The sequence below is a fragment of the Cimex lectularius genome, unplaced genomic scaffold (genome assembly GCF_000648675.2).
Source record: "Cimex lectularius strain Harlan isolate CLEC.00 unplaced genomic scaffold, Clec_2.1 scaffold1, whole genome shotgun sequence".
Classification (NCBI taxonomy): Eukaryota; Metazoa; Arthropoda; class Insecta; order Hemiptera; family Cimicidae; genus Cimex; species Cimex lectularius.
The window spans coordinates 3697193-3723853 of NW_019392813.1; the positions used below are offsets into that span (position 1 = coordinate 3697193).

At 31.9% G+C, this 26661-nt stretch overlaps 2 protein-coding genes across 3 annotated transcripts; one reads left to right on the forward strand and one right to left on the reverse strand.

Annotated features, from left to right (window-relative positions):
- The first annotated feature begins 3219 nt into the window (after nucleotides 1-3219).
- LOC106674126 (nuclear protein localization protein 4 homolog) lies at nucleotides 3220-24711 on the forward strand. Of its 2 annotated transcripts, XM_014406656.2 has the most exons (13): nucleotides 3220-3892; nucleotides 4146-4226; nucleotides 4291-4519; nucleotides 5320-5443; nucleotides 8205-8342; nucleotides 8416-8539; nucleotides 8597-8776; nucleotides 8838-8975; nucleotides 9064-9211; nucleotides 9277-9437; nucleotides 23643-23794; nucleotides 23865-24003; nucleotides 24063-24711. In XM_014406656.2, exons 1-13 carry the CDS (start codon nucleotides 3872-3874, stop codon nucleotides 24282-24284), a joined length of 1857 nt encoding a protein of 618 aa, XP_014262142.1. In that variant the 5' UTR covers nucleotides 3220-3871; the 3' UTR covers nucleotides 24285-24711. The 2 variants fall into 2 exon arrangements, with proteins under 2 accessions (XP_014262142.1, XP_014262151.1); XM_014406665.2 differs by lacking the exons at nucleotides 3220-3892; nucleotides 4146-4226; nucleotides 4291-4519 and adding an exon at nucleotides 5216-5259.
- Nucleotides 13819-20127, reverse strand: LOC106674137 (E3 ubiquitin-protein ligase TRIM13). Its single transcript, XM_014406678.2, has 5 exons — nucleotides 19715-20127; nucleotides 19209-19355; nucleotides 17203-17358; nucleotides 16979-17137; nucleotides 13819-16916 (listed from the first exon to the last, which is right to left on the reverse strand). Exons 2-5 carry the CDS (start codon nucleotides 19353-19355, stop codon nucleotides 15810-15812), a joined length of 1569 nt encoding a protein of 522 aa, XP_014262164.1. The 5' UTR covers nucleotides 19715-20127; the 3' UTR covers nucleotides 13819-15809.
- Nucleotides 24712-26661: the final 1950 nt, after the last annotated feature.

Genomic DNA, 26661 nt, shown 5'->3' on the forward strand with positions numbered 1-26661 from the left:
CTAATCTATATTAATTATAAAATCATAACAATCTTTATAAAAAGATCGTTTCTCATAGTTAGTTGTTTTCAATCATTCGGATTTCAAACTTATAGCTCATCAGGTTGAAGGAATTTACAACCACATCTCTTGACATGAATTGTAAAAGTCGACATTACATTTGTTACGATTACTCCTATCATACCCCATGTAAATTGTTAATTCTCTAACTTGTTTTGTTTTCCTAATGCCTGGAAATCTGTCTTTCTTTTCCACAATGTATATACAGCAGATAATAAAGAAAGATGTGGAAAGTTCTAAATTGCATGTTTCGCTAATAGGTACAGGGATTACAGCAATTTGAGTGATGTGTCATGCTGAGTCTTTTTGTCTCTCTTAATTTCAAATTAGAAAATTGCTATTTGTAAATTGGCAAAATTGTACAACGATGCAATTTCAAGTTTTCCCTTGTCTAGGCATTTTTGAGAATTTGTTTGTTTGTATATATACAGCCATTGTAAGACTGAGGAGAAAAGGAAAAAATATTATAATATATAAAATTATTATAATATATTATATAAAATGTGAAAAACATATATTTTGTTGAATTGTTTATTTATGTACAACTATTATACTCTGAGGAGAAAAGGAGAATACATCTCTAAATTTGACAAAATTATGCCGCTAGAATAAATAAATACCATATTAGAGACAATAAATCCATATTATTATACAAGAAAAAAATGTGGTTTTTAAAATTAAGTTGACTCATTTCTTTATACTATGCTTATATTAATTATTTAAAAAATCTCAATCTTTATTTTCAAAAATAGTTCCTACTCACAATTAGTAGTTTTCAAAGATCTGGATTTCAAGCTTATAGATCATCATCAGGTTGAAAGAATTTACAACCATGTCTCTCGACATGAATTGTAAAAGTTGGCATTACATTTGTTTCAACTTACTCCTATCATACCCCATTTAGCATAAATTATCAATAATCCAACTTTTTCTGTTTTCCCTACTGCCAGGAAACTTATTGTCCAGTGGATAATAAAGAAAGATATTAAAAGTTCTAGATTGTGAGTTTTGCTAATAAATGCAGGGATTGCAGCAATTTGCATGATGTGTCATGCTGAGTGTTTTTGCTTTGTCATTCTTGTGAAGAAAATTTTCCCCCCAAAAAATTTGTTTCAATTTAGAAAATTGCCAAACATAAATTGTCAAAATTGCTGCAATATTAAGATTTCCCTTGTCCATATATATTTTTGAATTTTTTGTTTATGTACAGCGACTTAGGAAAAAAGGAGAAAACATCCCTGAACTTACAAAACTACGCAACTAGAAATAAATATTGTTAAACACAGTCCACATTATTATAGAATAACAAAGGGTGAATTTTAAAATGAAGTCGACTCATTTCTTTACACTGTGCTTAAATTAATTATAAAACTATTACTATTACTCCTATCACACTCCATGCAAATTATTAATTCTCTAACTTTTTCTGTTTTCCCTAATACCTGGAAACATATCTTTCTTTTCCACAGTGTATACAGTGTATAATAAAGAAAGATGTGTCAAGTTCTAGATTGTGAGTCTCACTAATAGTTATAGGATTTACAACAATTTGCGTGATGTGTCATGCCAATGTGTCGTGATGTGTCATGTCTTTTCTCTTTGTCATTCTAATTAATAATTAATATAACAACCGAAGGGAAAAAATTTGTCTAAATTTTGGATGTTATAGAGAAAATGCTAATAGGGCGAAAGTCAGTCAGATTCAACTTGGTTATACATAATTTTGAAGATTTGTTTTTGTTGATTTAGTAGTAGGAAAACTATGCTGAAAGGGAATAATTTTATTTATTAATTATACACAACACTAAGATAATTATAACTAATATTGTAAAAGGATGCAATACATAAGATAAATTAAAATTCATATTTGCATTTAGCAAACATAATTGACTGTATTAATTATTTTAATTACACATATTTTTAATCTAAGGTCTTGGTTGAGATAAAAAAAAGCAAGACCATAGATTAAAAGTATAATTAATTAAAATAAAATGTTTAATGCTCTTATTTTTTTCTTTATCTTACGCTTACATTATGTAACACTCATGTTATAAAAAATAAGTGTTAAATCTTTACAGGGCGAACAGTTTTTCCCTTCTTGTGAACGATCTTGTGCAATCTCCATTATTGCCTAGAGCTGTTTAATACTCGTGTGTTTACTAATGTTTTGCCTTTTCCTCTCTGAAGAGTAAATCTCCATCATCCATATCAGAGAAAATGATCCACTTTTTGTTCTTCTTCCTGGCAATATCGGCACAGTCTTGTTTCTGTTGCTTCAAGTTTGGATTCTGAAGCTTCCATTCAACAGTCCTATTATTCTAGTCCTAAACAGTTTAGTAGTTCTGCTATTAGTTTGTTGATCATTTAATGATCTTTTTCGCCTACATCTTGGAAATTCAATTTTATTGAACTAAGAATTTATTTTTAACTCATTGTATTAATCTACTTATTTTTTTCTCCACACTATATTTACAAGATATGATATTCAAAGAAATCATTGTGAAATTTTTATAAGGTGAAACATTTGGTTAAGATTTTTTTTTCTTCTTGCAAACAATCTTGTGCAATCTCCATTACTGCCTAGAGCTCTTCATTGAGTTTGAAGGGCTCCTGTGTATGCTCTGACTTTTCCTCTCTGAAGAGTAGGAATCTCAGATTTTCCATTATCTGAGGAAATGTTCCACTTTTTTGTTCTTCTTCTTGCAAATATCTCCGCATGCTTGTTTCTGCTGCTTCACGTTTGGATTCTGCAGTGTTCAGTCAACAATGTTTTTATTCTAGTCTTAACAGGTCTTAGGCTTAGTAGTTTTGCTATTAGTTTTTGTTATTGTCAATTAGTGATCTTTTTTGTCTGTGTTTTGGAAATTCAATATTATTGAACTAAGGACTTATTCTTAACTCATTGTATTAATGTATTTATTTTTTTCTTCACACTATATTTACAAGATATGATATTAAAAAAAATCATTGTAAAATTTTTATAATGCAAAGATTTTGGTTAAGATTTTTTTTTCTTCTTGTTAACTATATTGTCCAATCTCCATTATTGCCTAGAGCTCTTTACTGAGTTTCCATACTCTTGTGTGTTTACCTATGCTTTGGTTTTTCCTCTTTGAAGAGTAGGAATCTCAGACTTTGCATCATCAGAGAAATCATACACACTTTTTGGTCCTTCTTCTGGGTCTTGTTTCTGCTGCTTCACGTTTGGATTCTGCAGTGTTCAGTCAGCATCCCTATCAGGTCTTAAGTAGTAGTTCTGCTATTAATTTTTGCATTGGTCCTTTAATGATTTTTTTCGCTGCATCTTGGAATATGATTTCATTGAACTAAAAATTTATTCTTAACTCATTGTTATTTCTTCTTTCCGATTTGTTTATAAGATATGATATTAAAAGAAATCATTGTGAAATTTTTATAGGGCTAAAGATTTGGCTGACGTTTCTCTTGATTCATCCTAAATTGGATAACCGATTCTCGAAAAGTGACGCAATATGCCATGACTTTCATTTTTGGCGACGAAACGCTCAGAATCAACGTAAAGAAGAGTCGAGAAAAATATAAACAACCTTGCCAGTTTGTACTTTGTCGTGAGGAAGACTTTGTAAAATTTCCATTGTCGAACGTGGAAAAGTGAAACGTGAGTCGTGTCACGTGGAAATTTCCTCGAACTCTCTGTTATGTCGAACTGGTTTTGAAAAAAAAGAGTCGCACGGCCCCGGCTCCAGCCCCATAGAGATCTGGTGTATCAGCTGTTTTCCCCTTCAGTACATCCGTCGTGACAGCAGCATTGGAAATAACTAAATGCTCTGTAATGTCAAACTTAAAAAATATTGTAAGGCTCAATTATTTGCTATGGTTTCTTAGGCTTTTACTAATCCCAGACGATCAATCATCCCATAATTTTTCATATATTTCATCTCCAAAAGCCCGAAAACCCTCTAACCTTTACAAACATTCTTTTGTTGCTTTGTCACCTTTATATTTCCCCTGATAATTATTTGCCAATAGACGAAAACCTGTGTTATACAGTGTTTTCATGTGTAAAGAGTTGTGCTTTGAATAACGAATAATTCTCACTTAATCAGGTATTGAGGATCCAGTCTTCAGAAGGGACAATCAGGATAAACGTCTCTACAGATGATACAATTAAATCCGTTTATGTTAAGGTTAATAATTATAGATTTCGTGGGATTGAAGTTTGTTTTTTTCAATTTTCTATTCAAATTTCAGGTGCATGATGCTTTGTCGTTAAAGGGTTTCAATTTTTCGCTTCATCGCAGCAGGAAGTTCAACGATGTGTTGGCCTTCTCGAAGTCGGCCACTGTCCAAGGCAAAGGGCTGAAGCACGGCGACATCCTTTATCTTCAGCAGCAGGACGAGATCAATTGCTGCGACCAAAACAACGATGTTCAAAGTACACCGGGTACGAGCGGCTCTTCGTCGCAGAGCACACCCTCAGGTGAATTCAGTTTTTTTAATGTAATGCAGTCAAAACTCACAAAACAATGAGAAAAACACAGCAGGAATTCAAACAGTATTAACTGTCTAACACAGGACAACTTGACAAACTTGGACATCAACTTTCTTCAATTTGGGACCGTAGAGGCTGAGTCACCTGAGACATATTTTCCACACTAGTGGTTTTGGGTTCGAATCCTGGCAGTCAGTTGCTTTTTAACCGATAATATGAAAAACATATTTTAATGTAGTTTGAAAACATGTTCACACACATGGGTAATGACACCCGATGGGTAGTTAACCATTCTTATATTTTTTCACTCGTTTGAGTAGGTTGAACAAGTTTGGAACAAATCTAGTGCTATACTCATATCTGAGATGTCTTGCAGTTTTTATTTTTTATTATAATTTTCTTTACAAAATCTATTCTATAAATACAGATAAGTCAAAATTAATATTTGATTTGATTTATTATATGTGTAACATTTAAATATAATTAACTATTAATTATTATCATCTTTTTAAGAGATTTTGTTCTACTGCAATGAATATTTCAGTAAGGGATTCTTTCTTAAACTAACTTTCTTTTCTATTAAAAAAATACCTAAAACTCAGCACTTTATTAGCCTAGCTGAGAAATTGATAAGTTTACAAATGACAACACAAAACAGGTGAATCACTTCTTTGTTTTTTTTTTGTTTTTTTGCTTCTGCTTTCTAAATTATCAATTTATGGGCAATAGTGAGTTCAAACCCAATAATAACTAATATCGTGTGAATAACAGAATTTTTTTGTGTCTAGGTGAACCTGGCTTCGATCCTCAAGAGGTCACAAATAACATTCACAATACAGTTGTAGAAGATGAAGTCGACCAAATGCTTTGGAAAATGGACGGGCACATTTATAGGCAACGGGATCCTAAATTGTAAGTCACCTTTCTTGATTTTTCAAAAATATTTAATTTGTCATCACACTAAAAAATAAAAATGATACTTTTCCCTTTTGGTTCACAATAGATAACACAATAATAAGAGGAATTATACGGTTTACTTTTGAACATATGATAATTTATCTGTTGTGTTTTAAAAAATATAACAATAGAACCTCATTAAGGAATAGAGAAATTATGCAATTAATAAGTCGTTTATAATTTTCATTTAACAAAAATAAGATTCATATTAAGGATTGGGATAAAACTTTTTGCTTAAAAGCTAGGGCTTTTATTTTTGAACTTCAGTCCAAATTTAATTATCCTTTAATTAAATTTAACTTTTCAGCTTGATTAGTAGCGACCATTTTTGATCATTCTGGTCTGCATATTATCGCTAGTTTTGCTTAAAAGATGAGTATTAAAGACATCAAGCATAAGCATAAGACAGACTAGGATGATCGGAGATTATCTACTAACAGGCTGAGTAAGTTATTTCCTTTCGATCTCACATCAACACAAATGCTATTGCCTTCAAATTAATTGATCCAAAAAAGGGAGGTGGAGGAAAAGGAAATTAAATTTTCTTAAGGTTATTACCAGAATAAAGAATTAGTAAATACAACAATTAAGTTTCTCACTTCTCTTTATTGTTGCTATATTAACGACTTGTCTTATTCCATAAATTAGAAAATATTGTTCTCACAATCTTAATGCATATGACTCCAATATTTACCTTTCCTTTGCTACAAGCTGCAATTGTAAGAATTCAGGAGGGACTTAAATTTGATTAGCTACTGGGGGGAAATGAGCTTAACCTTAAAGTAGAAAAGTCCCAGGTTATTGCATTTGAATCCTGTTCTCTCTTCCAATCTTTACCTTTTATCCCTTTGTTTACCTTTAACAATTGCTACATTTCTTTCTGTACTACTGTCAAGAACCTTGGGATTGTCCTTGGTCTTTTTCTTGGAATCCTCTTATTTCTCAGATCTCCCGCTGTTGTTTTTCCACCCTCCATCAGTTCCATAGTGCCAGCCACCTTCTCCCCATTAGTCCCTATAAATTCCTAGTCTCCTCTCTTATTCTGCCCAAATTTGACTATGTGTTGTTCACGGGAGACTGGATGATAGACTTAAACACTTAATGAATTGTTTTATATGCTTTATATTTAAAGATAAATATCCTAAGGAGATCCCTGTGTCTGATGTGTACTCCGATTTGAAGTGGAGAAAAGTATGCTATAAATCGAAATGGCGCCACTTCCCATCTTTATAATTTGCACCTTTTCTTTGTTATATTCTTCTAAATTTCTACATATTGTTTACTTCCTTAAAGCCTAAAGTTTCTTTGAATTTCTCTAGTTTATGTTCTGTGGTCAGTGTTTTGTCAATGTTCTCAGCACTGGTCATGACAGAAAATCATTTTAACAAAGAACATCAGGCCATTTTAAAACAAAAACCACGTCAAGATTTTTGTAATAATGCTCAATTTTACATTTGATATATTTCCGCTTTTTCATTATTTTTACTGTTTTATAAATATACAATTTAAGTAATAATGTGTGGTGTTTAGTGACTGTTAGTTAATGATTATTCTTATCTGTCACAAGAATGACACATCTACCCGGAAAACAAACACTTTGAGCCCTGAAGGTGATCTCAGTAAAGATCGAAAAGTTGATACTATAAAGAAAATGTTTTTCTAACCTACGTTACACCAGACCAGTTGTATTACTTAATGATTTCATGATCTCCAAATAATCGTTAAGTAATAACTTGGAAAAATACATATCAGCTCTTAAATTTTTTTTAAATTTTCCTCTTGATAATTCAAATTATTTTTGTGGTCCCTTGAGTTTCGAATTATCAAGAATCGACTGTACCTCCTGTCAGTGCAACTTGGCACTAGATGCCTTAATTGGTTAATTATCATGTTATTAAATTTTTTGTGTTATTAAACTTAATTGTCCCTTTTAATTTTATTACAGTACTTTTTAATTTATGTTCGTATTTGTATATACTTTGTGAACAGGCCCTTTTGCATTTTTGTCAGGCATGGTCTAGTTGTGGCTCTATTTTGTAATTTTGATATTCAAGGAGGCTAACACGTTCAATACAGTACTGATTTGTAAAGACTCTCCTGAAATACGTCAGAAATTTTTATTTAAAAAAATGTTCAATATCAATTTGAAAAACAGTCTTCACAGTAAGGTTGCTAAACTATTGGGTTGTCCGGAAAATAATGCAGGATTTTAAGTTTTCATTAAAAAAAATCTATATAAAATATTCTGTTTACGTTTACAGGATTACTCATTNAAATTATTTTGATTAAAGAACATTGCTTTAAAGTAACTAGTTTCTTTTTTTTTGTTTAATACCAAAATCCTGCATTATTTTCCGGACAACCCAATAACATTAAAGCCTGTGACACCTATTCAATTTCAGAAATACCCCCAAACTCTACAACAAGCTTCAGAAGCAGGGGTCTTGTAGAAAAGGTGCATCGTTCCAGAACAACGGTTGTAATGAATAAGTTAAGCCCCAGAATAAAGATTATTATATATTTTATATGACAAGTTGAATTTAATTTCTGACCCCATTGTAGTAATGTGTGTTTAATAAATATTACAATATTTCTATGTTCTAAAACCCAAAAAGAATATTTGGAGAATGTGTATCTATGTTGCTGTTGGATTTGATTGATTTGAATTAACAAAATTCAATTCTATTGTAATTGTCAATTTTGACTTTATTTTAAGATGCCGTCATGGTACAAATGCTTGTTGCGTCCACTGTTCCTCCTTAGAACCGTATGATGAAGAATATTTAAAAGAACATAATATCAAACACATGTCGTTTCACTCGTACTTAAGGAAATTAACTGGAGGAGTTGACAGGTATTTTTTTTATCCAAGTGTTAACATTTATTTGAAAGTATTTTCAAAATTCTTCATAACGTTTTTCCCACAGGGGTAAATTCCTAGCGTTAGAAAACACTACATGTCGCATAAAACCTGGTTGCAAAGAGCATCAGCCATGGCCTAAAGGGATTTGCTCAAAATGCCAGCCATCAGCAGTCACATTAAACAGACAAGTAAGTTGTCAATTTTTTTAAAATAAAAAAAGTTGTTAACATTTATTTTTTTCGCAGGTCTATAGGCATGTAGATAATGTTATGTTTGAAAATCCTGAAATTGTGGAAAGGTTCCTTGAATACTGGAGAGTCTCTGGTCACCAAAGAGTTGGATATTTGTATGGGAGGTATGAAGTACATTCAGATGTACCTCTAGGTATAAGAGCGATTGTAGCTGTTATCTATGAACCTCCACAGGTCAGTTTTCAGCAATACATTCAAATTAAAAAAAAAAGGTAATTTATTTTTAACTTTGTAGGAAACATCTAGAGATAAAGTTAAACTGTTACCCGACGAAAGAGAGTCATTGGTGAACGACATTGCCCGAATGTTGGGCCTTGTTAAAGTAGGATGGATATTTACAGATCTTATAGCTGATGATGTACAAAAAGGGACAGTAAGTATCAAATTTTTTCATTTTTCTTTTTTTGAATGCTTTCATTTTCTTTCATGTATGCTTATATTTGACTTTTATTTGTTTTAAGGTCAAACACATAAGAAATATAGACACACATTTCCTCTCTGCTCAAGAATGTATAATGGCAGGGCATCTCCAAAATCTTCATCCCAATCCTTGTAAATTCTCTCCAACTGGTTATTTCGGTTCTAAGTTTGCTACTGTCTGTGTAACAGGTGATGAAATTTTTTTCCTTCATTTATAAAGATATTCAATTAATATAGAATCATTCTGTTTCTAGGTGATGCAAAAAACCAAGTCCACATGGAAGGCTACGCAGTATCGTCACAATGTATGTCTCTGGTTAGAGACGAATGTCTTGTACCTACTAAAGACCTTCCCCAGTTGGGTTATGTGAAAGAGTCATCAGACAAGATGTACGTTCCAGATGTGTACTATAAGGTAAGTCGCTTTTCTTTTCCTTTTTAGATTCCATACTTGATGCATGCATTATAGGAGTTATTACCAAACTGTGCCGCAGCTCCCAAGGGTGCCATGGCTTTTCTAGAAGGGCACTGTGACAATTTTCTATAAAAATACTATTACTTCTATAAAAAACAAAACAACCTAAAAACTAAACCACCCTTTAAACACATTTAAAAAAAAAAAAAAAAGAAAAGAAAAAAAAAAGACCCTGGTGGCCATGGTGGCCATCCAATCTCAATATGAACGTTAGAGACAGCTGCAATTGTTGTGTATTTGCCCAAAAACAAGTTTTTGTTTTTCCATTTTTGCTATTAAGTGCATAATCGTTTTTCAAAGGGCAAGTTTTTCAGTTTCATAAGAAAGGATTTGGATTTGGATATAGGCTATATAGGCTCCATACATACAAACATGTGCCAAGTTGAGTGTATTTGCTTTTCATAGTCCACCAGCAATTACAGCTTTTGCTATTTACGGTAAATTGTTGGTAGACTCTTGAATCACTCACTCTGGGTATTGGCAGACCATAGTTGTGTCCGTCCAGCCACCAATGTTGCACTCTAGGGGGAGGGTGCTATCAACAGTAGTACAATTCAGCATCCAACACACACAATTCCAAACACATTCATACTCACATTCATTCTTAAATACATTCACTCATATTATCATTATTATTTACATACCTTACAGTACTTGATATTCCTCCTACGCCCTTTACACATATTATACAACTTACCTAATCGAGGGTCGATGCAGTACTCGATATTCCACCATCAATGCTCTTACATCACATATTCATGCTAGTAAATACATTCACTCTTAACACAAGCTAGGTATATATAACTATTATTACTCCATAAAATAGAACAACCCCGTTTTCTGCTAGAATCGGAATAGGGGACCTAAATACTTGCTGCTAAGCTTAAGCTCAATTCTCAAATCGGGTGGCATTCGTGCCTTCTCTCTTAGGCCCAAAAATCAGTGGGTCAAACTTGCATGGCCTATCCTTAATCAGGTGAGGATGAGCCTTTTTCTATGAGTCAGATCCGAGGGCCACCCATCAACAGTGCTCTTGATAAGTGAGAGCTTTTCTGGCGACCCATTGATGCTACCACCTTCTTTTAATCGTGTTTTTTATTGCACTCTTAGTGTCAGAGGTTTAGATATATCAATGCTTTTTTGTTAATTGGAAAAGAATTACTACAGTAGAAATCCGTTTATCCGGACTTGAAGGGACCGGAATTTGTCCAGATAATCCGAAAATTTGTGATTTTATTAGGATCGTGTCATAAAAACGGAGTCTTTTATTACACGCATTTTGTGGTGGTATTGGTAAAATTGGTATGTAAAAATACTATATAATAAATATATAATAAAAAAAACAACAGCAATTTCTAGTGTTTTAAAATAGGGTACACCTTTTATTATTATTATTTTTAATTTAAAATTTTTTTTGTAACAAAACGACGACTGTCAGCCTCTCCAGCTTCTTCAATCGTGTGGCTAGTGGAAGGACGATTTGGTGACATTTACAAATTTCGAACGATGAATTAAAAGTCCCATAGTAAAAAATTATTATATATATACCTGGACGGACTGCCGGATTATTAAAATATTTTTTATTAATTTTAATAATCTGGCAGTCCAGATAATCGAGGTCCGGATATATGGGTTTCCACTGTACTATTATCATAAAGTTCACGTTGAGATTTACAATTGTTTTGACTTGGGGCACCATGGAAAAATTCTGATATATTAAGGGTGCCAGAAAAAGAAAAAGTTTGAGAACCACTGCATTGTAGGATTTAAACAAGACATTTTTGAAACAAGTGCTGTCTTTTCTTTTTCAAAAACTGGTTTCTGCAATTTGGGAAACAGGAACTAAAAATATTTGATCTGATTCTTTGACAATGACACGTAAAATTAGTTGGAATTTATTCTGTCTTTTTTGGTTTGTTTAATTCTATTCATCAAGCCTAGGCAATGTACCGACATCAGTTGTCCAACAAAGTCGTAAATTTAGCAAAGTTTATTTTTTCATAAATATTATTCAACATTTGACATAAAATAAGATTAAAAAATTGCAGTTATTAAAAGTTTGAAATCTAACATGTCAGATGTAACGATGTTTTCTTATATTTCGACCTCAACAGTTTAACTTATGATTTTATCCCACATTCAAGAAGGAAAAATCATAAGATGAAAGATATATAAAGGGTAGGAAATAAATTGTCTTTTTCACAATAGGTATTTATTGTCAGATGCGTTTCAGTCTAATATAGACCATCTTCGGTGACTTTTTTTTTTTATATAAAGTGGTTTGATGGTTTTTTATGTTTACATAAGTTGAGTAGTGGATGTCGATGACTATGGACTCGGTGAGTAGTCTGTCAAGAATAGGCTATTTGGAATTATAATTTAAAAGTTTTAAATTGAACAAAATGAAAATAATTTCATATTTCTTACCAGATGTTACTTAAAGGTAACGATGATGATGGTGAACAGAGACTAGGAAGTGGGCGTATTGTGTTCCCCAAGCACCGCAGCTTTCTGGCTTATTATGCTTTTCCTTAGTTCCTTAGTTCAGTGCAATCGATTTGATCCTTCTTTTAATAAGTGTTAGGCCATTGACTGTTGTCGCTGCAACATTTTTTCCTGGGTTTTCTTTGTATCCCAGGTGTGTCTCCAAGAACTCTAGTTTTCACTGATAATCATTATTTAGCCAGTGCAAATTAAGTATATATAAGTGACCTTTTTATGTTTTGAAACATGAAAGGCTTATATAACTCCAATGACTTAAGATCCCATGAAATATGCCATAATTCTCCTCCCAAGACAATTCTTAACTCAAGCATTATTAAGTAATTGTTTTTATTTTACCTTGATCCAAGAATCTGAATTTTTTTTGTCTATTATGTTTGTGGATAACTGCACATTTTGGTCTTCATCTGCTAAATTCTCTTTCTAAAGCTTATTATTCGGGATATTTTTATAATTTTTTTTGACACATGTACTAACTATATGGATGCGAGCAGCATCCCCCCCCCCCAACTATGTACTCGCTTTAGTGGTACATATACTAAAATTAGATTCAAGAAAATGCATGTAAAATATTTGTCAGATATACAATAAAAATTATCCACGTACTTGGCCCACCGTTAAAGTTAAGCTCTATAAACCATGTGGCAGGCATTTGTTGTAATTCATTCTAAATGCAAAATCTAGTCTTATTTTAAACAAAGGCTTCTATTTTTATGAGACTTGTAAAACCAACTGTTCTTTGTTGAAATTATACCCTTTTACTGTTGAAGTAATACTTCATAAGTGCACTAATTTTTGTGGTCCGTTTGACCAAATAATATCTTTCAATTAATTAATCTGTACTTAAGGTATTGGTTGAGATGAAAAAAGTCAGTGCCACAAGCAGGATTCGAACCCACGACCTTTGGCTAAATACGCCACTGCTCTACCACTTGAGCTATTGTGTATTCGATTCACTCGGACACCAACTTCCATCTCAACCCCACCTTTTTAATTTTACCTCCTTTTTGCCATTTTTCAAATGTCATGTAATCTATTTGATTCTCGGCGACAAATAAAATGGCCATGGAGAGCTTTAGTGCTAGTTTGGCTTCATGTTTATCCAAAAAATTATTTTGTGCGTCAACCATATCAAAGACAGTTTAACTTACCTCATGACTATTTCTACTTTAATTAATGCCTGTAGTAAGAAATTTTTGTACAAATTCAAAAACTGTTATTGTACTGGTAGCAATTATTATCTTAAACCTGACTATTTTTTTTAGTACTATCTAATTTAACGTTTGAATTTTATAAGTTAGGCAAATTTTTGATTTCCATCTGAAAACAACAATTTTAATAGTTAAATAAAATAAGAGGTTGCAGTTGTTTCAATAGAATGTACATGCACAAGTAGGAAAATCCCATTTTTTAAAGGTGATTGTCTCGTTTAATTTTAATGGTTACAAACCTAATAAAATTAAGTTACTTAAAAAACAAAAATAATTATTTAGCATACGTACACATTAGGCTCTTAGATTTTAAGTGATATAAAATTTAATATTTTGTCGGATCCTTTTTAAATAATGCTAAATTCAACTAGTTGTTTACTTGATTTGGATTGTGACAATTGTTTAAATATTTGAATGATCTTATCTGTGAATATTTGCAATATGAACTAGTTTTGTGACAGGAGAGAAAGAAACAACAACCAAATGTTTAATGATAATTTTATTTATCTTACGTTTGCAAGAAATTTGATTTTTTTTTAATATATATACATACTTTGCTATATAAATTTAGGTTTTTAAAAGGAGACGGGTGCAGATATAAAACTGAGTCGGATAGTTGTAAACATTTATATTTTTTTCTTGGGGCAGAAAACACAAAGAAGGCTTGAATCCGTTGCAAATCTTTGTAACAATTTACAAGGAGAATCTTTCTTCTGGACTTTGTTGAGTACAGCCAACAAGATTTTGTTTATGATATTGTCATTTGATATTAATTTTACAAACATATCTGCTTTGCTTGCTTTTGAACCCCCATACATCAGTTTTTTAATATTTTAAACATACTTAAATTATTATGTATATTAATTATACATACATGATTTTGCAGTTATTTTATATATGTTTAAATATACATTTTGTTTGGAGGGGGGATTTTTCCATCTTTAAACTTTCAAACTGTTTAAATTTAAAGTCCAAAATCATTCACAGGTACTTGAAGGCACAATACATATTAAAAATAATAATAACAAAACAGTTTTGCTCTGTGAAAGGTATAACTAAATTTCACAAGTAGTTAATATAGTTTAGCATAAGAATCTACTTTTTAAGTCTACACTAACAAAGAGTAAAAGCAATGTTGGCTGTACATTTTCAACCAATGCTAAACCAACCGTTAAACCAAACACTGAAAAGTAAATTAAAAAAAAAAAAAAAAAGACAAATAAAAGGAGAATCGCAGATTTTCTTTTTTTATTTAACACGAGAAAAAATATATTTATATTTATAATATATATATTCGAGACTACTGTACCTTTTAGGCTTTTCACTAGAACCCTGACTAAATTGACCATTACATCAACTTTAAAAGGAAATTGCGGTAATGGCAGGATTTTCGGATGGGAATTCTATTCTATATGCTATACATAAATGATCCATCTTAACATAAGTAGTTGGTTTTATTTTTTAAAACAAAATTTCAGAGTTCAAAAATAATTTTGCCTTTTTTTTATATTTATTTGCGAACATACGTGGTAGATAAAAATTTGTAAGTAAAAAATCAGTTTACGTTCTATGATGGAACACACAGTATTATATATTTTTGTGTTTATTGTGTACAAATTCTACAGCTAAAAATAACTGTAACATATTTAACAACACAAACCTTCGTGTTACCGATTTGATCAAAAAATAAACTATATCAAATAACTCGATTAACTGGTTTCGCTCGAAATTAACGCCACTATATATATATATATATACCCTTCTACAAATATTATTTTAAAAATATTTTTAATATTTTTTTTTTTTGTTTCAAAAATACTTCGTCACTTTTTTCCGAATATACAATCCCGTATTTTGTATTTTTTAATTATTATTTTTTTTTTACGAAGGTTTCTCCCTGAAAATCACGTTTCGTTGTACCCCACGCTGTACAAAAATAGCCTCAGGGAAAAATTAAATTGTCGAAATTATAGTAATTAAAAAAAGTTCAAATTTGAAAATTTGTACAGTTCGGTGAGAGGCCTGAGATCCAAAAAAGAACTACGATTACAAATTATAACCACGAACAATTCTATGCTTAAATTTTAACTAAATGTTGGCCGATTTCATATTGCAGAGTTACAATTACCAAGCACGACAAGAGGCCAAATCTTATCACATCACTAGCGTGTAAGATTAAAGATTAGCCAAGATCTTATTTCTTTTTTTTTTAATTTGTCATTCTCTATCTAGTGTTGTTTGTGTGCTTTCAATGTAACTCTACAAAAGTAATGAAATTTTCAATGCACTCAGTTACATACCAGTGAATTAGCTAGAGAAATTGCATTTTGTTTTAATTAGCTTTTACGTGAACTTGATTTAATAATTCAAATAGAATTTGTGTGTGTAAATAGATACACAAATATATATATTAAAAAAATTAAAAGGTGGCTCTTCAATTATTTTTCTTGTACTAACAGTCTTTTAATAATAATAAAATTCTTCTTTACATCAATGCAGATATTCATGTTTCATAATTTGCTAAAATTTATATATGTATATATAATTACTTTAATCAACAGTAACTGAGTGGATTAAAAATTGTATTGTACAAACGCTTCTAAAGTTTACCACAATTTACTATTACAACGGTTTTTGTTGGTTTTCCTGTTTGGTCACTAAACGATGCAATTTTTTCAACGAGTTCAATCCCTTCGACAACATGGCCAAATATTGCCGTAAACCCTCGCATTTCTTGCAGTATAACTCTAAACTGAGATCCGACCATTCCAAGATTATCGTGGCGTTTTTGAGTCCGTCTCATTCCCACAGCACCTCTCACTGCTGGAAATTTAGTGTCGTCTGGCATGAAGTAGCCTTCGTCATAAATCGATCTTCCTCCTCGACCGTTGTTTGACTCAAAATCACCAGTTATGACAGACTCTCCCTCCCAACACTGGAAGACGGTACATCCTTTGTACGTTATTCCTCTTTCTCCAGTGGATAAGACTGCAAAGTTTTTGGCCATTTTCGGTGCAACATCTGGCCTCGTTTCAATGACGATCCTTCCGTGAGGAGTTCCATTGACTTCGATATTAAAATAAAACAAAGGGTATGAGTTAGAAGGACGGACGACAGTCACGACCGAAGACTGTTGTAAAGGTACCGATAGACTCATATCGTATTGAGGTTTTATGTAATCGACATTTCCATTCTGCTGTATGTGTTGTTTTGACACCATGTGTCTCGTGTAAAGCTGAGACATGCAATAATTAGTCAAGAAGAGCAATGGGTTCGGTGGCGGCGCCTGATTTCTCGGATGAACAGGAGACTCAACTACCGTGTGAATACTTGCAAGGGCTTGTTTCAGAAGTGGAAAATCAAAAACAACGATCGAATTACAAATCAAGTCATCCAGCTGACACTGGAAATACATATCTTGCACTTTTGCCTGGAGACGTTGCTTTTCTAAAGTCAAGCTCGAGTAAAGAGCTTGCGCTTCTGATGGGTTCTCAACCTGTGATAAAATAAGCCTTGCTTTTGTAAGCAAGTCTCGACTCTCTCCGATCTCTGGCATGTGGATCCATCCGTTCTGCAAATCTGTTTCAATATGTGTTTTCAGAGTCATGCAGGATTCGAGGACTTGTAGTAAAAAGCCTCTCTGTTGGTTCAAAAGCCTCGATACATCTTGTAAAAGTTTTGACACTGCTGATATTTCAGTTTGAACCTAAAAGTAAATTTATTTTAGCATTTCTCCTTTGTATAAAATTAAGTGATCAATAAATATACATCGGATATCAGTTGTTCTTTTGCTTCGGCGTGAGATCTTATTTGATGTGAAGGATGATCTGTTGGAGTAGCGCAAGCTCTACAGATCGCATTGCTGCAGGTTTGACACCACAGTGCAAGAGGCATACCATGCCTATGGCAGTTTTCGCTTAAAACGGTCTAAAGTAACAAAAAAATTGATTAAATATTACACTATTTATACAAATTTTGATAAAAATACCAACTTTTCGTTCTTTTTCCGGCGGTTTGGACGATGTAAGTTTCATATTAGAAAAGTGCAAGGAAAGTTGTAAAATTGGGTTATAAGTTGGCAGTGTTTCTGGGCCTTGTTCGGCTAACTCTGTCCTCTTCCAACAGTTGACACAAAACACTTCAAGACCCTACAATTGAAAGCCCTTTATTAGTACAAACTATGAAATGGGAATTCTGTTTTAATTAAAAAGTGATATGTGATGCCATTTACTTATTTTTTCAATTACAAAATATTGAACGATATATTTTTAATTGTAAAATGTGGTTTTGCTCATCTTTTGTACAAGTTAGGTACGTTAATTACAAAATTAACACAGATTAATATTAACAGCTAATATTAATTGATTAATTATAATAATTATACACAACTGAATAGTTCTTTTTCACACACACGCGCATGTGCACCGTATCTATTGGATACTGGCAAATACAACTAAATAAATAAATCTTCTGGTTATAATTTTTGTTTATTCTGTTTTGTTTGTACCGATAAGAAATTTTATTAAAAAAAATTACATTGTTTATCTTGTAGCTTCAGTTTATTACATCATCAGTTGGAATTTTTTAACAGCCAATATTATTTTTTGTTCTTTTTAAGTTTGAATCATCCAGTTGGAATAAAATTCCATTTGGGGAAGAAGGAAAAAAGCAAAAGATTTTAGGTGAGAGTAGGGTTTTTCAAGTTTAATCTCTTATCATCTGCCGGTTTTCAACTGTTAAATAATAAAACGTTTCAAAGATAAATTTCATTCAGAAATTTACTTTTTCAGTCCGTTCAAATGCAGTATTTCAAAAATTGCCTTTCCACTATTTGTTCCATGCAAAAAAAAAAAAAAAAAAAAAAAAAAATTAAAAAATGACTACATTCCAATCATCAAATATTTGAAAGAGGAAAAACGAAGAAGTTTTTAGTATCAATTATTGCAATAAATGAAAAAATAGCAATATAATTTTAAAACCTTTTCTCCATTAGATAAAGCGCAGAATTTTTTAAAATATAATTGTTTTTCATGCAATTTAAGATTACAGACCAAATCTACATGAAAAGAACACCAATGAATCAATTACATGTAAATGTTCCAAAAAACATTCTTACATGGTTATGATCATATTTGTCTGCAGGGGATACAAAAGCAATGATAAAGCTTCTGAAGTTAAAGAAAAAAACGCTGGTGAATTAACCGCATATAATAGTTGAAAAAATGAATTTTCACTCACAAAAATGAAGTAGTGCATGTAGTGAAATAAATAATTGACATAAAAACGACAGTACTTATTTAGCACATTTGACTGCTAAATGTATTTTTAAAAAGTTTAAAGATGAATATGTATAATTCACCAAAATTTAAACGTTCTTTTCTGTTTCACTTTGTCATTTTTGGTTCCGATCATTTTGGTCGGCACTGACTAAAAACCGTAATTATAAGATCAAAATGATCGGGAATGACCAAAACTAATTCATCGCCATACAGACTGTAAAAGACAATCTCAATTGAAATTGTTTCAGTAGAATTTCAAGATTGTTTATTAATCTTTTATGCAATTTTGGTTGTCTTTATTCAGCATTTCTGTTCCTTTGGCTTTAAAATGTTTAGATTTATTGAACATTCTATTTACAATAAAAATTCTTATTCTTTTTATTGTATTAACTGTAATTAAAAATTATAACCTATAATTATGAAAAGTATGGTTGAGTTGAAAAATTAGAGCCATTAGCGAGACTCGAACCTGACCTCCGGATCAGTACCCTGTAGGCCATGGGTTCGAATCCCGATTGTGACAATAATTTTTCAACTTAACCATTCTTTGCATAATAATTAAAGTAATTAGTTTGGTTAATTGGCCCAAGTAAAAAATAACAGATTATTATGGCCAATGATAAATTCGTTGTATACGGTAAAAGATAAAATAAAAAACCTTTCTGGAGTATATTTAGTATCGCAGGCATTACATATTTATTTATTTATAATTTCTTTACCTTCATCATCGAGTGGACACAGCTGAGGCAGTAGTAATGCTTGCAGCTGAGGAGCTTGGGTATTTGATCTGTGTCATTGTACTTCTGTTTACAGTAGCCACAGTATGTCATTTCCTCCAGCTCTTTAAGCGCCAAAGCATCCATCATCTGGACGGCGGAAAACAAATTCAAATTTATCAATTTTGTCGGAACGAAAAAAATTATTTTAAAAAAATTAATTATTTTTTCACGGGCTGTAGGATTTTTACACGCTCGGTTTTTCCTCCCTCCACAGGCGAAGAGGTTACCTTCGAGCGCTCAGAGGCATACGTAAATAATAGATATATTGATAAGAAAAGCGGTTGTGAGGATTTTAATTTATATTTTTCTTTTAAATTCTTATCGAGCTTTTTTTAGTAAAGCCGTAAGATATTGAAAAAAGGTTCCGTTGGTTATCCCAGAGAAGACGAAATCACCGTTGGCGTATGAAAAATACGTGGTAAATAAAAATCAATTCTCCGACTCACCTTGGAAAATAAAATTGAGAAACTGGAAAAGACTTCTTTCCTTTAAATAAAAAACAAAGGCGAAAATTTGTTTTTTAATAGGTGAAAACAGAAAAATAAGAAACTGGATTTGGGATGGCTTCAGGAAACAACCGGATCGGTCGCAATCATTCAAAAAGGCTCCGAAATTATTTAATATTTTTCCGAGGGCCCGGTCGAGTCGTATCGCGTTCTCTCCGCCCTTTTCCGTCTCGCACCACTTTAGAAATCAACTCAAAAGAAAATAAAAAATAAATTACGATCGTGTTTATCTTTTAAAAATATCGAACGGGGTTCGGCGGTCGTTGTTGCCACATCATGGAGAGTCTAATGAACTGATGCGAACAAGCATGGCGGACGGTGTTGTCGCTTCCCCTCAAACAAAAAGACTGGGAGGGGCGAGTGCGGCGCCTCTGCCGGCCCGGATCACCAAACGCCGCCGCTAACCATCGCGCAATCCGCCAAATTCTTTTTCCCGCCAATACGCAAAATTAAAAAAAAAATACACCAAAAAATTGGAAAATAAATTTTTTTAAGACACGTCTTTAATTTCATGGATGAACAACTGATGGACAAAATTAACGCACCATCTTTAAATTTAAATGTAAACTGCTCAAAAATGAATAGGGATATTGGTAATTTATTCTTATTCTATTGATTTTAATTAAATTAACCGATATATTCTTGTTAGTTGGATAAAACAAATAGAAAATACAAACCAAAAACAAACAAAAGTTAATCCTCACTTTTAATAACGGATTTACTTAAGAATAGTAAACATGAAGATTTCTCATTTTGTAAACAAACATCTTTTCTCCATTTTAATCCAGTTGTATTCTCTTTGACCGTGGAAAGACATCATCTTGAACAAGAAGTTTGTAATATTATTGTGAGAATGATTCATTGAGGTAACCTGCAAGTGGATATCGAAGAGTCATTTGGTGTTTCTCAGAGTCTCCCGAGCTTTAGCCCGATTCCTAGAGACTGGAAGTGCCAGTAGGAGGCCTGGTAGTGGATCTTAGCACAGAGAGGACAGAAATATTGTCATTGCTGAAAGACGGAATCCTTTCCATAGTGCCCACCAGATCCTAAATGAAGTACAAGATGTTTTGGTAAGGCCTTTATCAATGCAAACAATTCGTAATCTTTGTGGAAAGTTGGCCACACGTCATATGGGCCCCTTTGAGATGATCTGCAGCAACAGACCACTACCAGCAACTCAGGTGAATATGGTGCAGCGAGTGCCTAGGAGCTGTTTGTGCTCTCTTTAGTGCAGTTTGGAGGAGGTGGTGCAATGGTCTAAGGCTGGGATTTACACTGGAGGACAAACTGGACTCCATATTGTTGAAGGCAATTTCACCGCAGTCCATTATGCCGAAGAAATTATCGAGGAATACATCCCTCAAACCAGGGATCTCATTGGCAGGGATTTTCAAATTTCTGGATGGCAATGTCAGATCTCAGTTGTTCATCAATGTATATAGACAATCTGGAAATTGCCCACCTGCCCCTTCTCCCTTGTCTCCAGATCTAAATCCCATTGAACACATGTGGGATGCGTTGCAGAGAAAGGTTATCGATCACCATCCGCAGCCATTTGACCTGCAACAACTGAAACATCTTTGGAGTGAAATTCCTTATGAAATTAGTGACAACAGTATGCCTAACAGGTGCACAGAGGTTTTAGCTAACAGAGGACAATACATAGTATTAAATGTTTAAACCAATTATTGTGTCCAATAAACAAAATTATGGAATATAAAATCTTTTACTTATTTTTCAAAATCCCTTAATTAGATTTTCCTTCAGTAAAAACATCATTTCTAATAAATTTTAATGCAATTTGTAATAAAATAAAAATGCTAGGGAAAGTAAATACTGCAAAATTGACAATATCCCTTTTCAATTTTTAAGCAGTTTATTTAAATTTATTCGTATTTTGCATACCAAAAACAGGTTTGGTTGTAAAAATAAGACATTTAAAAATAAAATGTTTAATACATGATGCTGAGCTTCTGTGAAAATGTGTAAATAATCTTGTCAAGTGGTGTTCATGCAACGGCATGGAACTGAATTTAAATAAGTGTAAGGTTGTTAGTTCTAGTCTTGGACGTAGTGTTGTCTTCTACAATTATGCCATACAAGACATCCAAAGAGGAATCGCCTCCTCCAACAACCTAACATTTAACTTGCATTGCACTTCAATAATTAATAAAGCAAATCAAATTTTAGGTTTATTACATAGAACTAAAAAAAAAATAATAATATGGATAAACAATGATTGTACTGTTTAATGCTATGGTCCGTCCCATTTTAGAATACTGTTCAGTTGTTTCATCACCAGAAAATGTTCATTAACGATTTATTCGCACTCTGTGGTCTAAAATTACTAGAACATACTTGGCTACACTGTACGAACTTTTTATGGAATCCACAGAACTGCAACCACTAAACATAAGACGACAAAATAATGACCTGATATTTTCTTACAATCTCTTAAATAATACGATCGACTGTCCACAATTAATCAGTTTGCTAAATTTCCATCTTCTACAATGCCACCGAACAAAAAATGTTATTTTCAAAATGTAATTATTACACAAATTATTTAAAATTTAGTCCTTCTCCTCGACTCATGGAAACGAGTAATAAACTTCCTTTACATTGTGACACTTTTTACCTTTCCTTAAATTGATTTAAACATTTTTGTAAAAATATTGATCATGACAATTGATTGATTTGTTTTTTGTGTTCATTAAATTTTTATCATTACTTCTCACTTCTTTTTTATTTTTATACACATATGTACTATGAGATAATACTTACAATATTGTATTCATGTTTGTTATGTTGACTCCATATTTTTAATTATTATTATTGTATATTATTATTTATGTTTCAAGTAGCTTTTGCCCAGAACTTCATCCATGTGGGACTCTGTTTTAATGTACCTTTCTAATGCGATGCATAGTGCTAGTATTACTTTCTTATGTAATGTCTCGTTTCTCAAATTCTTCAGTTCATTTCGATCTTTAACACGGTATAAAATTGTCCATATGATCCCCTTAGTAATGGAATTTCAAAAAATCCTTTCTTAGCCGCTATCCATGTCATAGTTATACAATGTCTAAATTTCAGCCCTTTAGATCCAGCAGTTTAGTCAGTGCGTTGTCTGTCAGTCAGTCACAGAGCTGTTTTATGTACATAGATTATTAATTATTACTTATATATAGTTTAAACTCTTATAAAACTTAAACTTACCTTATATTTACCATAAACAAATAAATACCTAATAAAAAACAACAACCCAAACCGTCCCCTTTAATACTGAGTATTTTCAGCTATGGCATGAAACACGACCATTAAAGCTTTTGTATTCCTTGTAAAAGATATCTGTTAAATCTTGAGGAATTATTTCTGTTTCATCAGAACAGTCGTTTCCAACTCTTCTAGAGTGTTAAGACCCGGGATTTGCTGTCGTACTCATCGCTTAAGTTGGGCTCAAATGTGTTTCGATTGGGTTCAAATCTGGACTTCAATCAGGCCACACCACTTAAATTCAACCCCGTTCTGTTCTACACAATACGTGATTTCATTGTGGCCACTGCTCCCCCAAATGTATGAAAAAAATCCAGAACCCGTGAGAATCGAACCCACGACCCACAGGATCTTCTAGCTGAGTCTGATGCCTTAAATACTGTGGTCCCCTTATAAAGTGCTTAAATTTAAAGCTGTTGAAATTTTCTAAAAGTACTGCTTAGTTAATAAAAGAATTTGTGCAAGATCATGAAGGTCATATTTCTGTATGTTCATATATTTAATTATTCTTACCATTATTACATTAAATATCCTCAAAATCTGCATTTCAGATTACTTAATCAAACAAATTATGTTTTTATGTATGTTCCAGGAAAAAGATACTTATGGAAATGAAGTGTCAAAATTGGCTAGGCCGCTTCCCGTGGAATATTTATTAGTTGATGTTCCTGTGTCAACACCCCTCACACCTTTACATACTTTCAGATCGGATCCGACAAAATCACCGTTTCCAATTGAAAATAGGTAAATTGAGTAATTCCATGTACATTTAAAAATATGTTTGTATTTTTTTGTAACTATTTTTACTTTTCAGACTCTTAGATAAACATATACAGGATTTCAATGCATTATCATCTTACATACATCAGTTTTCCTCAGATCAATTTCTCACGGCCGTTTCAGATTTCCATGTTCTTCTGTACATAGCGACTATGGAAATGTTACCGATGAAGGTAATTTTTTGTTTTTTTAATTAATTTTACTGAGAGTTAATTAAGTTTTATTTTTTCAGGATTATTTAGGGCCTTTATTAAAAGCGGTGAAAGAAAGGGATGCAGTCGCCGCGGCAGATTGGGCCAGGTCAGAACACTGGGCGACCGTGGAGCAGCTAGTCGCTTCGAGCCAAGAAGGTCCGACAAGCATGGACACCTCGGCCGAATGGACTTGCCCGCATTGCACTTTTCTCAACCTACCCCACCTTCAGTCATGCGATATGTGCAGCCTTCCGAGATAACCATAACTCCAAGCGTATCTTTGTGATAAATACTTTTTTTTTAGAATGCCGAGATGATTGCTGATTATGAGAGAAAATAAATTGATATTTACCTATATACAAAACAAAGAAAAAATTTAAAAAAAGTTAAAATTTTCAGCAAAATGCCCCCTCTTTCTTGAGTCCGAATGGATGCTTCTGAGCAACCGATTTTTATGGTATGTTGGTTCTAAAAGTAAAGTAAAAATGTGTCAATCTCAAAACTGGGGTTCAGGGCTTGATTCTGTAAAAAAGTGAAGTGTGAGATGGGTTTTGAACAGATTTTTTCAAAAACATAAAAAAATACTGTGATGAAAATAAATTGTGTACTCTTACAGTGGATTGTTTCCTTAGGAAAAAAATTAAACAATAATTATCATCATTAAATAGCAGTTGTAAATTTGTTTTATGTTAAAGTGTTCTTCCTTTCTCATTTTTTTTTACTTTTTTTATAATTATATATTTATATAATTTTTTTTGTAAAAACATTTTTTACTTAAAAAATAGTTTGCATTTTAAAAACCTTTTACTCTTTTCTAACATGAGTCTAATTTTTATCTATTTAAATTTTAAAAAAGTTTACCAAAAAACTTTCCTCGCCACCATTCACTCCAGGATGCGTCATTGATCCAATTTTTTCATCTCAAGGGATTTTATATTGGCTTGCAAGATTAATCTCATTAATATGCATTATTTTTTTCAATAATTTATATTAATTATATTTTATTATATGAAACGTCCCTTTAATGAAAAGAAGACAAACATTTTTCACATTCAAGAGAACATTACACACATCAAATAAAAAATAAAAATCACTGCCATAAGGATGATGGCAAACCAAGGGAGGAAAAGAAAATATTTCTTTTGATAAAATTTTATTTTCATTCATAAATTGCAACTCTCCGAAGGATCCTACACATTTATACTTTTATTCTGAAAGACAAATAGATGACAAAGAGTCACTGGCTTAATCTAATATCATTCTCAACATTGAAACTACATAATGCTATAAATAATTTAAACATGTGAAAACGTATAATAAAAATATGCCATAAATATAACATTCACAAAAGTAAGCTGTCTCTTGTTGGCTTGTCTAGATCGATAAAGTTATTTAATATAAATACCTTTATTTAAAAATCACACAGTATAATGTAATTCATCGTTCACAGGAAAAACACAATTACGAATCACTTAAATTTAAGTTTTTTTTGTTAAATGCTTGGATTTTTCAATTGGTTAAAAAAAATCGGAAGACGAAACATGCTTGGTAAAAACATCTACTGGAACACACAAAAAAAAAAGTTTTTTTATTAAACAATCCATTGCATAAATTGAAATGCACTTTTTGCGCACATATTTACTGTCAATTTGACTCTATTAAAGATAAATTGAATTTTTTTTTGTCACGAAATGTATTATATATATTAAATTATAATTCCATCATGTTTCTTTCTTCTTTTTTCTATTTATTTAAAATAATAAAATTTTCAGGTAGTTTGGCACACTTCAAGTATAGTTCTGTATGAGCAGGGCTAAAATAATTTTTTTTAAAAGTAATGTGTCCAAGCTGAGATAAAAAAGAAAAGAAATAAGCGTGACATAAAAAGCGATATAAATTTATAGGAACTATAAAATAAATTCGGTCATTAAAAATACAGTAATGGTTCTTGGTTGATAATCCCCGAGAATCCACTGTCTTTGGCAAAAATATTTGCATATAATTTTAAACTTTTGAATTCATGACATTATCATAAATGAGCAAACAATATCACAAATAAACCAAGTTTTAATCAGCTGGGAAGGCTTGGTTGGTTTGTTTTAAATTATTTTCAGTAATTTCACTTAGCTTTTTTTTTGTATACAAAAAACAAAAATATATTTTAAATCTCAGTTTGAACCAATGTTTAAAGTTTGATGGCAAATATCAACTATCTCACTTTATGTTTACTTTTTCATATATTTTTAATAGTAATAAACTACTCAATGAAAATTGACCACCATGGGAGTTAATTTTAATTTGTTCTTCCAAGCTTGTATTGTTTCGAGGGTAAAAAGCGACAAACTAAATAAGATATTAAATAACTCCAAAGGAAGCCGACGAGTACGCTTGCAATCCAACGTTAAATATACAATTTCATACTTTAAACAGCTTAACAAATTGGAAAGATGACAGAAAAACCTACTACATCGTATAATTTACGGTTTTTACTTCTATACCTAAAAAATGCTAAATATAAGTCTTTGAAGAAATTTTTTTTCAAATTTTCATGGATGTAAAAAAAAAATTGTACTATTTAATTGTAAAAACTGTGTTCACTATTAAAACTATAAGCCTTAAATGTAGTTTTTAATACGC